This window comes from Galeopterus variegatus, unplaced genomic scaffold (genome assembly GCF_000696425.1).
Source record: "Galeopterus variegatus unplaced genomic scaffold, G_variegatus-3.0.2 Scaffold6432, whole genome shotgun sequence".
In the NCBI taxonomy this organism is placed as follows: domain Eukaryota; kingdom Metazoa; phylum Chordata; class Mammalia; order Dermoptera; family Cynocephalidae; genus Galeopterus; species Galeopterus variegatus.
The window spans coordinates 102566-117152 of NW_007732543.1; the positions used below are offsets into that span (position 1 = coordinate 102566).

A 14587-nucleotide genomic window follows, 5' to 3' on the forward strand; every position below is an offset into this window, starting at 1 on the left:
CCTGCTGGTTAAACTCTCCATTGTGTTTTTTATTTCACTGAATAACTTCTTCAGTTCGGCAAATTCTGCTACATTTTTTTTCTTTCAGTACATTGATTTCCTTGTACATTTCCTCTTTCAGGTCCTGTATACTTTTCCTTGTTTCATCATGATGTCTAGCTGAGTTTTTTTGTATCTCATTCAGTTTCGTTAGAATTATCACTCGAAATTCCTTGTCAGTCATTTCAAGGGCTTCTTGTTCTATAGGATCTAGAGCTTGAGATTTACTAACTTTTGGTGGTATACTTTCTTGATTTTTTGTATTTCTGGTATCTTTTTTTTGATGTTTATTCATTGTGGCTGGGGGTTTCATAGTCCTCAGGTTTGACACTATTGACTATCTAAGATGTTGCTGTGGTTGCCAATTTGGTATGGCTACCTCCGTGACTGCTCAGTTGGCCAGTAGTGCCTTGCATGTGTGGTTGCCTCTGGTCTTGGGCCTCTCTGGGGAGTCACCTCTCTGGTCAACTTGGACTCTGCCGGGCTGCTGGATCACGGGGCGGTACCGCAGGGTGTGTGGTCTCTGCTGAGCTTCCACCTCCCGTGCAGGACTTCTCCCCATTCTGTGCGCTCTAGCTCGGGCTTCTGGGATCCACCGAGGCACTGCAGAGTGTATGGTCTCTGCAGAGCTTCCCCTTCCCCTACAGGATGTCTCCCTGCTCTGTGCGCGCTAGGCCAGGCTTGGGATGGAGCCGGGTGGCAGCAGTGAAGCCTACCTGCTGCTGGATCACCCAGCGGCGGCCCCCCAGAGGGTGTGTGGACTCTACGGAGCTTCTATCTCCCTTGCTGGACGTCTCTGTGCTCCGTACGGATTGGTCCGGGCTGCTGGATCGCAGGGCAGCAGTGTGGTTCCTGTGGAGTTCCCGCCTCCCCTGCTGGACGTCTCCCTTCTCCGAGCGCACTAGACGGGGCTGGGAATGGAGCCGGGTGCCTGTGGTGAAGCCTACCTGCTGGATCACACAGTGGCGGCCCCACAGGGTGTGTGGTTTCTGCTGAGTCTCCGCCTCCCTTGCCGGACGTCTCCCCACTCTGTGCGCACTGGGCTGGGCTGCTGGATTACGCAGTGGCAGCCCTACAGGGTGTGTGGTTTCTGCCGAGCCTCCGCCTCCCTTGCTGGACGTTCCCCTGGAGTCTTTGTTTTTTAATCTAGTGACAACACAGCAGTTCCGTCCCTCACTGCTCTTCCTGTATCATGTCCGGTTGGCTGATGCTGAGCCCATCTCCTGCTTCCAAGGGTGGTAATTCAACAGGAGCAAGAGCAAATAGACAATCTTGAGAGGGTCTGCTGCTGAATGGTTGCCAGCAGTTTCAGTCCAAAGTCCAGGAAACACATCTGGTGAGGGCTGCCTTCTTCTGGTGACTCTCTACAGCAACTTAGGATATCACATCACTTTTGGAGACTGGAAAATCACGATCCCGGGGCACATCCAGGGAGGGCCTTCTTCTGGGTGGAAAGTACAGGGTTTCCTGGAGACTGCAGGGTACCACAGGGTGAGAGTGGCATGAGCAAGAGCCTTTCCCAGCAGGCTCCGCGGTGGAGCGTCCCATCGCACTAAGGGCTTTAACTCAGCTGACGCAGCACAAGAGAAACACAATGGCCGGCTTATCGCACACTAGGGGCAACTCTCAAATATTTTTAAATGATTGCAGGAATAAAGCAAACTTGAAAGTGATAGTGGGCTTAGCATATTGCTTTGGTTAGTTAAGAACTCATTACCACAAGAAGGTTGAAAATAGATGTCTTATTAAAGTTAATTATGGATTTCACTCAGATTAACCACTATCCTTTATAAAAACTGAAAACACACCTAAGAACTAAACTTCATTTATGAGAAAAAGAGTTCCAGTAGGTGGCGTTATAGGACTCTTTTTCTGTTTTCCTTACCATTTTTTTTCTGGTATAATTTAAGATTTGTTTCTTTCTGATTGCTATGGTTTGTAAAAACGATTACATCTATATAAAATCATCTTATAGACAGATTTGAGCAGCTAGAAAAGCCCTCTTAACACATCTCTAGGGCTTCTAAGGCTAAGCTTTTCTCTAGCTAGCTAGCCATGCCACTGCAGTGACCTTTCTCTCTTCCTTTCTCGTTCTTTCATTTATTCAAAAATATATTTACAGAAAATCCGTTATGTCTAAGCACTAGACTAATATCTGACAATACGTTGGTAGAATAGGACAGGTGCAGATTTATCTCATACTGAACTTTTCTTCAGTTTCCCATACCCTGAGTATTAGAACAGGTAATGAGAGGTGTGTACTCTGGTGGCTGAGAGCTGGGGTCTAGAGCAAGACTTCCTAATTCAGCTACCTCTTACCTTAGGCAGGTTACCTGATGACTCCACCTCGGTTTTCTCGACTGTAAAGTGGGCATAGTAGCTGAGCCTATCTCATAGGGATGTTGGGATGCTTACCTGAGTGAATATTGTGCAGTATTTAGAATAGTGCCTGGCTCAATAAGTGTTAACTATTATTATTTTTATTATAATAATAATTATTTTTGTTGTAATTATTATTATATTTATTACCACAATTACTTTTTCTTCAGAGCCTGATAGACAGCATAAATTATGTGCTTTTCAGTCACCTGTGAATCCATAACTAAGTTGTCAGCTTGCCATCCCTATCTGCCTGAAGAGCCAAAGATTCTGAAAGATTTTAAAAGCCTGAGAAAAAGAAGTGTTTGTGACTGTGATTTTATTAATTCTTTAGAGGCGGCATATTTGGTTTTAATGAGTTCTTGTCATATTTTTCTTGCTGCTGCTCATGCCATTAGTTAAGCACCAGCATTATGCAGGTTTCCTATAGACGCCTGGCCAACTGGGTTCTTGCCATTATAATCCAGCAGTTGTAGTCAAGCTTCACGTGCAGGGTTGTTAGCAGCTTAGCTGAAGGTGAAACCTTTGCATTTGCTTCATGGCTTTCTGGGGCAAGTAGCAAATGTGTGCAGTATGAGCCTGCTGGGAGGTGCTGGGGAGCTGAACCTCTCTTCTTATTGCAGATTCCACTGTGTAAAGTAATCAGATTCAACATAGACTACACAATTCATTTCATTGAAGAGATGATGCCTGAGGTAAGGGAAAAGATCATTTAACAGTTTGTTGTAGTTTGCTCAATTGTTTATTCCACACTACATTATAAAGCGTTGAACTTGGCCCAGCTCTGGCTTTTTGCCATAGGAATACCCCTGAAGTATTTGACATGTTCACTGTCAAAAGGGTCAGTGAGATGTAGCTCTAGTAAAAGGTTAAAATTAAGGTCATTTTTTAAAACTCATTGACCTATTTTTGAACCCATTACTGCTCGTGTTGCATCTGCTGATAGTAACTTCACATCTGTTTCCCGTTTGTTTTGCGTAGGGGACAGATTTTGGTTACTGGCCATTATCAGAGAGGAAATTGGAATAGTGAAACTGAATCTGATAGCTGTTGGAATAATCTTATTCATTATCTCCAATGACAAGATCAATGCTTGGTTCATTTTTCTTCCCATGTATTTACATATTTTTCCTAATTGTTTTTCATTGCGGATGCTCAGCAGCAGATTTATCTAAATATATGCAAGAGATTTAAAATTCCAAAGCAAGATTAATGCAAATCTCAGAATGATTCATTGCCTGATCGTGAATTTAGTGGTATCAACAAATCACACTAAGAAATAACAATTAGACAGCACACAAACTTGTGCACTTAACATTGTGTTGAGTAGGGGTTGATTTCCAGAGGCCCTGGCTCTTTTTGCAAACCTTGTTTAACAGGGCAGCTTTGTCATGGGCAGTGAGTACTGAGGGGGAGTTGATGGGCATGACGTGCATGCTTAGTTGGCACCTATTTCATTCTGAGCAAGTCCTGTTCTCTACCTGCCTTTCAAAAATAATTAAAGAGAAAGCGCTGCCCCCTCATTCTCTCTCTCAAAAGGGCTTTTTTGCTTCCTTTTGGTTTTTAAGGTCATAAGCCTTCATTTGATATTGTAAAAGCTTATGACTCTGGCGTGATCTCACGCAGGGTGATTTATGAAGCCCGAGCAAAACAAGTAGGAGGAAGAATTATGAGACAAGCCTCACTTGCAAATATATCATCTGTTTAGCTTGTTTACAGGAGAAATTTTGGTACAAAGTTTTATAGTTATTCTTAGCTGTTTATTTGCTTTCATTAAAAATTTGAACTTTTTTGATACAAAGGACTTGTATTTTTTGATAACTTCGTAACAGTGATTCCGGGTGTGTCGGGTGGTGGTGGGGGACAAGCCTATCAGAGCCTGCAGGTATGTAATTAGAATTAACAAAAAGTCCCCAAGAGATTCTGATAAAGTTTTATCACTGGGTTAGAAAAATATGACCTAAGTGATACTTTACATTTTAAATTTCACATCATTTTATTTGTATGCTGAGAAGGGCTGAGTTGACATTTCTGTAGGAATCCTGATGGCATTATTATCTACTTTATTTCTGTCTGAAACCAGTGAGCCATTGTAAGGCAGTGGCCAAACTTTTTAGGAAATTATATGGCTTTAGTATAGTTTTAACAGACGCTTTTTAAGATACTTGACTAGAACAAGTTGAACCTTCAGTTAATATATTTGGAGACCTACAGTAATTTGGTTTTGGTTTATTTTTCAGAATTTTTGTGTGAAAGGGCTTGAACTCTTTTCACTGTTCCTATTCAGAGACATTTTGGAATTATATGACTGGAATCTTAAAGGTAAATAATAGGATTTAAAGAGAAGAGTAATGCTTGTAGAAGAATGTTGTGGTATAAACTCTTTTATAAATGTTATGGTAAAAACTCTTATCAAAGTGAGGGCACTATTTTTGAAAGACGTTGGGAAAAGTGAGCTATTCATAGGAATGCTTGCTATCAGTTAACATGAATAAATTCTTACGGATTTTACTTCGTACAATTTGACAGTGCCTATTATTACCTAAATAGGTGGTACCAGTTATTATGAACCACTACCTTGATTTATGTGCATTTAAGAAAATCTCATTAGTTAATATTTTAAATCTAGTGAACTTATACTGTAATGAACTTCTAAGACTAAAGTTTGTTAAAACAGAACTTCGGTTAGTCATTAAAACACACATGCATGCAGGCAGAGTGAGCTACATAGATTCAAAGACTGGTTCTTGGATAATAGTTTACTCCTTTGGAAGTGTCTGTATTCCAGCAAAAATTTACTTATTTATTTTTAAGTAGTGTATTGATGAATAGCTTTTCAAACCATTAGCATTTCTCAATTTTTTTTAAGTGTATTGATTAAAATGGGAGCATGTAAGTATATTACATAATGCAATAATTCAGTTATTACAAAAATGTTGATATTTTTGAATTTTTAAAAGTAACGTTATTGCACTATTTGCTCCTTCGGGCTTTTGTTTTCCTCTTGACTTTCTGTAGTCTCCTTATTGCAGTATTCATTGGATGCATTGTTACCAGTGATTGATTTAGCTATTGAAGTAAAGAGTGGGGGGAGTGGTATTTTTATATCCCTACTTTTGGTGGTGGTTTTTGTGGTTCTCATAAATCTTAGGAATTAAGTTGCAGTGTTTGCTTTCTAAGGCTGTGTGATTTCTTTTTTCTTTTCCTTTTCACTTGTTTGCTTTAGGTCCTTTGTTTGAAGACAGTCCTCCCTGCTGCCCAAGATTTCACTTCATGCCACGTTTTGTAAGATTTCTTCCAGGTAAATCTTTTGGCTTGTCAGTGACCCGAGGAGGTAGTGTATCTGAAAATAAGCCTGCCATTCTTCTTTCAACCTTTAGGAACAACTTTCTCACCTTAGACACACTGTTAATTATTTACTTCTTAGGTTGAAAATGTAAAATTATACACGCTGATTTGTACCCCTGCACAATTTATGATAGCCTCAGATTAGATGAGCAGTGGAAGAATTGATTTATAAATTTTGAAAATCTACTTGATAAAATATCATGCAGGTGTTCAAATTAACTTGGAAAAATGCATGTGGCTTAAAAAATGCCTATGGCTAATTGGGAAATAATTAGTATAAACTTTATATACAATAATGATTATAACTCTCCTAAAACATTATCACAATAATAGTTATAATATATAGTCACCTATATAATAGTTATATAGGTGACATTTTTTCTATTTTTTGACATATGTACTTTTATTCATTTCACAGTGAAAAAAGATATGTAATAATTTAGTGTCCCATTAAATTAAAATATATTAATAAATATATGACTTAGTTTTTTAAAAAGCAATATTTTAACCGTTTTCTAATTTTTTTGAAGAATCTAGCTGTGAGATGGCATTATATTTAGTGTTTTAAAAAAATGGTTGGATTATTAATGAAATATTTTTGGATGCCCTTTTATTTGCAAAGTCTTTTCCTTTAAGGCTTCTGCAACCCCATTTCTACGCCTCTGTTCTTTATGATTTCCTCGTCAGTTTCCTGCTTTATCAAGTGCTGGGAAACCTGCCTACAGCTTCCTCTCTCAGCAAAGTTCTCTCACCAGCCAAGTGAACTTTATTCACCATTCTACCTTGAGCTGTGTACAGTTTTTTGATTTTTTTTCTACTGTAATGATTGTCACAACCCAGCCATTTAATCCCAAGATTAAACCTTAGACCATGCCACCACCCAAATGAATTTATCTCACTTTCTGATGACACCCATGTGTACTTTCAGCCTCTCATGCCATTACTCCCTTTGCTTCTACTTGACCCTTCCCTCTTCTCCTTGCGTATAGCCTCTTTGCTTTGCTTTCTCAACTAAGTCCTGTGCTCTGACATTTTTATCTGTCAGCTCCAGCTGCCTCCGCCTCTGTGGTATTACCACCACCTTCCACATAAATGTCATCCATCCAATCACCTGCATTTTCTTCTCCTATATGTGGGCCACTCGGTGATACTGGGGGAAAAAAACCAGCTGCTGCAGTAAATCTGTGGTCTGTAGTCTCGGCTGGGGAGCTTTTCTTCGCATCACCTTTCTGCCCAATTCTATGTATCAGCAGTTTCAGAAATTCAGTCCTATGTTCATGTGCTCTCACTCATGCCTCTTGTCCTCCTGGGGGCAGGAGGCCCTGCCTCTCTGGTGCTTGTGAACCCAGACCCCCCCCGAACCCTGTCCCCACCCCATTGCAGATGCCAACGCCAGCATCCTAAAGACCAAATCCAGAGTTCCTGCTTCAGTGTGAGTTTCCTCCCTAATGTGATACCTGGGCTCTTGACTTTGTCTTTTTTCTGCACTCTCCTTGCTTTCCTCCTATCTCTTTGGTTCCTCCTTTATGGCTTTTGTTTCTCATCTATTCAGTCTACTTTAGATTTTCCTCAAGATTTTGTCTCTGATACTCTTTCCTCAGTCCACTTACAAGGGCTTATTTTTATTTTGGTATAGTGTTACTCATATTTTTAGTATTTTTGTTTATCTTTATTTTGTTTAGAGAATGCATTCAGAAGCTTTTCTTCTTTTTACATCTGTTTTTATTTTATTGAGATGCCCTGTTTTCTTTTCAAGTGAATGCATCTTTGATTTTATAATGGTGCTTTAGCAATAAACTTATTAGAAATGGTTTTAGAGTGAGTTTGTTGAAAAGACTTCCTTTCTGTATCTATTTGCCTCTAGGCATTTTATGACCAAACAGATCTTTAAGAGAATGTGGGCAGTTTTAAAATCATCTGAAAGAGAAATCTTGTGTTGGATATTTACTTTGTGGGATTTCTGCTCTCACAAAATTATTCTCCTAACTATGTAGAGATAACATTTAGGTTGTCATAGAGAAAAAGTTCTACTGATTTATTTTTAAATAGGGTTTGCTTTTTAATTATATTTCCTTTTGAAAATACACATATTAAAAAACTCCTGAATGATACAAAAAATACCTAATGTATAAAATGCACTTTGGTGTTAGGTAGCAAGTTATGGTTGATTTGTTTTTCACAGTATGACTTCATTAAAAATCTTTTAGAAAATGGTAAATTAAAAAAATACATTTTGATATATATTTTCATTTTTTTCTATGCATGTTTTTTACATGTCATCATACTAATATATGATTTGCATCCTATTTTTAATAATTCGTTAAGTATATGGATATTTTTGAAGATCATGACATGTGGTGTCAAATTTCTTGTCAAAAGAATCACATCAGCTTATGCCACCATGAGAAATGCATTATTACTCTCTTTAACATTTTAGGCCTGCCTGCCCTCTTTCCCTCTCTCCTTCACTCCTTCCTTTCTTCCTTTTTAAATTTTTTTTTTTTGGCAGCTGGCCCATAGGGGGATCTGAACCCTTGACCTTGGTCTTTTAAAAAAATTTTAGCTGTGAACTCTGTGAGGCTGAAGAGTGAACATTGTCTTGTCTTGTCGTATCACCAGTGCTAACTACTCCTTGGACCATAGCAGGGACTCAATAAATACTTGTTTACTGATTTTACTTAATTGGTCATAATATTACCTAATTTAACTATTCATGTGTTTGGTTACTAATGGATGTGCTTTTCAAACATTCTTTGGTATTGTCTCATTTTTTAAAAGTAAACCTCTGATTGATCTATAATGTAAATACTGAAAAGTGCACATATGAGTACAGGATTCAAGAAATTTTTATAAAGTGAATATGCCCAGGTACACAGCACCCTGATCAAGATTTCCAGGAATCAAGAACCCCCTTAATCCCCCTTTCTAGTCACTACCCAGACCCTCAGGGGTAACCACTATTCTGACTTGAATCCCCATGTATTAGTTTTACTTGTTTTTGAGCTATGAAAAGTAGAATTATATATTTCTCTTTTGTTTCTGTCTTTTGTTTAATGTGTTTCAAGACATCTGTTGTTGTAGTTAATTGCTGTATAGTTTTATATGGTATGACTAAATTAAAATAAACCTATCTATGATTAATGGGCATTTGAGTATTTTCAGTTTTCATATATATGTATATTAGAATAGCATATATACAAGTATGTTCATTAAAGACCTGCACATGTCTTTTGGTGAGTATATGTATATGCTTTTCTATTGTGTATATACCTAGGAGTGGAAATTCTGGTGCGTATATAATTTGTAGGTTTAAAAAAGTATATACTGTATATGAGTTCTTTGTCAGATGTATACTTGTGTATTGTCAATACTTTCTCTGTAGATTGCTTTTTGATCATCTAAATGGTTATTATTTGATGCACAGCAGTTCTTAATTTTAACATATTAAGTTAATGCACTTCTAATTACAATTATTAAATTAAGAATTATAAAATATAATAGTTAGTTTTTGTATCTCGTTTGTGAAATTTTTGCCTACCTTAAGGTCATCTCCAGTTGATCCAGCACCATTTATTGAAAAGGCCATTCTTTTTTCACAGAAGTGAAGTGTTATCTTTGCCCTTAATCAGGTTGACTGTGTGTGTGTGTGTGTGTACAAGAACAATACAAAAGTGTCTAAAGTAAAAGAGTGAACACTCCCTCTGGATATGTGAAAATGAGTAGGAGCTGTAAATTGATTTGTGTTTGTTTTAACCTATAAAAGAGAATTATGCTTTTTTCTTCAAGTGATAATACTAAACATGTTATACAACTTGCCTTTTTTTACTCAAATACTTCAGACATTCTCTGCATCATTACTTTGGCTCATCCTTTAATACCTACATAGCATTCCATAGTATGGATGGACATTAGTTTTTTTGACAATTCCTCTAGTGATGAATATCTTTGCTATTTGAATATTTTTTCCCCATTCCACATAAATACCTCAGAAATAGTCTTGCACATCTATCCTTTTGCATTTGAGTTAGTGTGTCCATAAGGTAAAGTGCTAATAGTGAAATTGTTTGTTAAGATAGTATTTACATTTTAAATTCGGAAGGATGTTGGCCAGGTTCTCTCTAGAAAGTACACATACTATTTGTAGTTCTGACCAACAGTTTACAAAGTTTACCTGCCAGTGCCGATATTACTGGTCTTACAATTTTGTCCATCCGACTAGCAAAAAGTAACGTCATTACTTGGATATTTCTTGAACTTCTGTCAGAATGAGCAGCTTTACATATATTTTAGGTATTTCATGATCTCACTTGTTTTTTATGTGTATCAATTTATTACGTCTAATTGAAAGTTCATTTTATCAGTCATAATTTTTCTCTATTTCCTCAGTCTACCCATTTTGAAAACAGTTGTCTCAGTTGCTTTATATAAATTTGCCCAAAATTAAACTTGATAGTTTAAACCCAAGGATTATTTAGTTCACACCACTTTGCCAGAAGCCAAATTGCAGAGCAACCAGTTTATTGAGATTTTAAGAATTTTCTCAGATTTTTGTTTGTTTCCATTTCATTGTCTACCTTGGTCACAAAATAGCTGATATGAACTAGACCCAGTTTAAGGCTTTATTTTTATTCTGACTGTAACTGGGGCTGGGGTGGGGCATAATTAAAGATAGTGAGATTGCACTTAAGGGAAAACCTGTTCATTGCTTGTGTTATTGCTATGGTAAAGCATTGAAAATCCTGAATCATTTTTGTAAATTGACTGTCTAGCAAGTTGATTTTTGGAAATTGCCCCATCTGGAGCAGTAGTTCTTAAGTATGGCTGGCAGGGAGACAGGGGGTGGGAGAGTATCTCAAAATTTTCTGGAGGCAAGTGTAGTGTGAAAAAACATCGGTTGATATAGCATCTTAATTAACTTTATATTTGAAAAATTTGGAAAATACCTGTTATAGATTTTAGAAAGTAAGATTATATAAAGACATCTTAGTAGGAATCTACAGAAGACATAGTAATGCGGTTATATAGTTGTTCTCAGTTCTCAATTTCTTAAAATTGAGTGTTATACAGTTGAGAAATACTTGTTTCAGCAGCCATGCACTTAACACAAATTTCCTAACAAATTACCCCCCTCTCCCAAATAACCATATAAGTAATCAAGCAATATAAGCTGAGAGAATTGGGTCTCTAAGAAACAGTTTATAATGTCTGTCAGCTTATTAATGACTGTCCAGATTCATTCCCTGAAACACAAACTCCAGTTCTTCCCGAATAATGAACCGTTGTCACGCTTCCAGTCTCAGCTGGCAGAATTCCTGCTAACCTTAGCTTACCCGCTCTAATTTCTCATTTATATCATGTCCTATTTATCCCAGCCAACAAGATAAAAATTACTTCCTAACCCTCAGTGACATAGTTCCATAAATCCCCAACATAAACGTGTGGCAAAGCAGACAAACCAAGAGAGCCAATTCATTAATGTTAGTAAATTCATGGTAGTTTGAGAGCAAGTGGCCATGTTATTTATATGCTTCAGAAAGTCATTCCACAAATGTTTATGGAGTGTTTTTTTTTTCCTAGGCTGGGTGTGAGGAATATAGCCTTTGCCCCACAGGTTCTGGCAGGACTCTCTAATTTTTTATAACTTCTATTGGATTTCTATGAGGATTGAACTTCCATACCAAACTGGGAGCAGAGTCTCAATCCCCTGTCCTTGATAAACCTTTCACTTCAGGTTATCTGTCCTGAATTTCTACTTTATCACAGTGGTAAATATTCTTTTAAAGGTTTAGTTGCCCTTTAAAATATTTAGCTGATTTCCTTTTTTTTTTTTTTTTAAGATGACCAGTATGGGCTGGCCCGGTGGTGCACTCGGTAGAGTGCGGCGCTCCCGCCGAGGGTTCGGATCCCATATAGAGACCTGTCCGCTCACTGGTTGAGCGCGGTGCGGGCGCGACACCGAGGGTTGCGATCCTGTTGCCGGTCACGAAAAAAGACAAAAAGGAAAAAAAAAAAAGATGACCAGTAAGGGGACCTCAGTCCTTGGCTTGGTGTTGTCAGCACCATGCTCAGCCAGTGAGCTAACCAGCCATCCCTATATAGGATACAAACCCACGGCCTTGGTGTTATCAGCACCACACTCTCCCAAGTGAGCCATGGGCCGGCCCTAAAGTATTAGCTGATTTCAACATGAATTTGCAGTTCCTCCCTCAGTGTTACCAACTTTGCGCCTGATATGTATGGTTTTTTTGTTTTAAAATATTTCTAGTTACTATTTTGTTTTGAACGATTTCTATTCTATTCTGTTTTAAAACTCACTCCTCCCTCGTCATCAGCTTTGCACCCAAACTAGAAACAAGGCCGTTGGCATTCTTGAAAGTACTTGGTGGCCTTCCTCCTTTATCTTGCTTTCCTAAGTTGAGCAGTGCCTATACCATTTATTTACCACAGAGTTGGAGCCTTTAAGAGACCCTTGGTTTGTAGGCTTAAGTATTCCACTCTCCCAGTAGCTCTTTTAGTCTTTCCACTTTAAATTCTATGCCCCTAGTCCATTTCACTTGTATCTGAAGTGCTGTGGAGTCAGTCAGCCCTAACTGCTTGTGAGGCAATTCTCGTGCTATTTTGTATACCTGGATCTGTGTATATTCACTCCCTCCACCGTGCCGTGCCCTGCCCCCATAAAGGATGAATTTTTTCCCTAATCCTTACAGCAAAACACTCCTTCTTATGGTATTTTAGACTCCTGATGTATCCTTATGGTCCCCAGTATTCATACGTAATCTCACCAAATAAAGAGATTACAAGCCAAATACTATTTTACTCTTTCCTTGGTTCCTAGTGAACCTAGTTAGTGTGACAGTTCTTTTCAGGGCTCCCTGGGTTTCCTTTATTCCTGCTGTTTTGTTTGTGTGCACATGTAGTGTACATTGTCATCTTCTGGCTTTAGAATTTTTCTTGGCCACCTTCTCACCTCAGGCCCCCTGGATGATTAGAGGTTACCATGGGCTCAGTCTGGGCTCCTTAGCAGAGAGAGGACCATCATTGATTGAGGAATACATGTCCCATGCAGTGGATTGAAATTGTTTTAAAATCGACTCTGAGAAATATGCCCTTATGTGTCTAACAAAAATACCATAGACTGGGTGGGTGGATTAAACAACAAACATTTATTTCTCACAGTTCTGGAGACTGGCAGTCTGAGATCAGGATGCCAGCACAGTCAGATTGTTGGTGAAAGCCCTTGTCCTAGTTTGTAGACAGCCATCTTCTTGTATCCTCATGTGGCACAGAGCAGAGAGAGGAAGCAAGCTGTCTCATGTCTCTTCTTATAAGGCACTAATCCCAACATGAGGGCTCTACCCTCATGACCTAATTACCTCCCAATATAATACCATCATATTGGAGGTTACTATTTTAATATATGAATTTTGAGGGGGGGCACAAACATTCAGTTCATAACACCATGGAAATCAAAGGTGAAACTCGGGTTTAAGGCAGATGCTTTGTAATGAAGCATAAAAAAATTTCAGTCCCATGAAGAATAATCCCAGTAAGTAGATAGAACATGTCCTCATGAGGGTTGAATGTATTTTGTGATTTTGTTACTTCTTGGACAATTATTTGTTTTAGATGCTCAGTGTTTTCGATTAAGAGAACTTTATTTTCAGAATGTTATCGACAAAGATTCCTTTAGGAACTGTTGTGATTATCAGCCTGTGTGCTTCTTGAGGGCCTAGAGTTCATTATTATTATTATTTTTATTGTTATTATTTTGTATTATTATTATTTTTTCCCCATTATTACATGGGACCACACATGGTGCCCGGCACATAATGGTGAAAAACATGCTCCCATCTCAGAATAAAATCCAGAGCTGTTACTGAACTCTGTAAAGCTTTGTAAGATCTGACTTCCCTGCTGCCTCTCGTACTTTCCTTCTTATTTCACATGGTGTGCACTGACCATCCTGCTCCACCTTAGGGCTTTTGCTGTTTCTTCTGCCTGAGATGCTCTTCACCCAGATAGCTGCATGGTAGGCTCTCTTGCTGCTTCTAAATTTTGCTCACACAGCACCTCTTCAAAGACACCTTTTCTGACCACCTTTTAAAATGCAGGTCTAGTTCCTTGCTTGGTTTGATTCTTCTTCATAGCACTTATCTTGACCTGATCTATTATATAACTTTATTATTGTCTCTTTTTCTCCACTGTAATATAATCTTCAAAAAGGCAGTGGCTTCAGCTCTTTGGGACACTGCTGTGTTTCCAGGACCTAGAATAGTGCCTGTTACATAATAGGTGCTCAGTAAATATTTGCTGATTGAATATTTGGATTAATGAATGACTGCATGCCTACTTGTATAGCGGCTGTATAGCAGCAATGTGGTCCAGTTCAAGAGCAGCTAGGTGTGCAGGCCTGTCTAAGTTTTTAACCCACAGCAACTCATATTAAAATCTTTTATACTCTTCTGTTTTCTAGTTTCCTCAAATCCTGGGTGCCATTAATTCCTCTGACCCAAATAGGACACTCTCTTTTGTGCCACCCCTCCCCTACCATCTTGTACTCTTGGTCCCCTTATTTCTCCATGAAGTATTTAGCCCTATGCTACTGTTCCTAGCATATCTCATGACCTGGGGAGGGAAGTAATTGTCTTCTAAACCTTCAGGACTCTTTTTTTTTTTTTTCCTTCCCTTTTTGTCTTTTTTACTGACCGGTAATGGGATCGCAACCCTCGGTGTTGCGCCCGCACCGTGCTCAGCCAGTGAGTGGGAACTGGTCTCCACATGGGATCCGAACCCTCGGTGGGAGCGCCGCTGCGCTCCCAAG

The 14587-nt window shown here is 38.6% G+C and overlaps 1 protein-coding gene across 1 annotated transcript in view; it reads left to right on the plus strand.

Moving 5' to 3' along the window:
* DROSHA (drosha, ribonuclease type III) overlaps window positions 1-14587 on the plus strand; it is a gene marked incomplete at its 3' end in the record, with an annotated part of 73017 nt that overhangs the window by 48225 nt on the left and 10205 nt on the right. The window contains exons 13-15 of the mRNA XM_008590889.1: window positions 3042-3113; window positions 4659-4740; window positions 5645-5719. Of these exons, the coding sequence (XP_008589111.1) occupies window positions 3042-3113; window positions 4659-4740; window positions 5645-5719 (229 nt within the window). The remainder of the gene's footprint in view (window positions 1-3041; window positions 3114-4658; window positions 4741-5644; window positions 5720-14587) is intronic.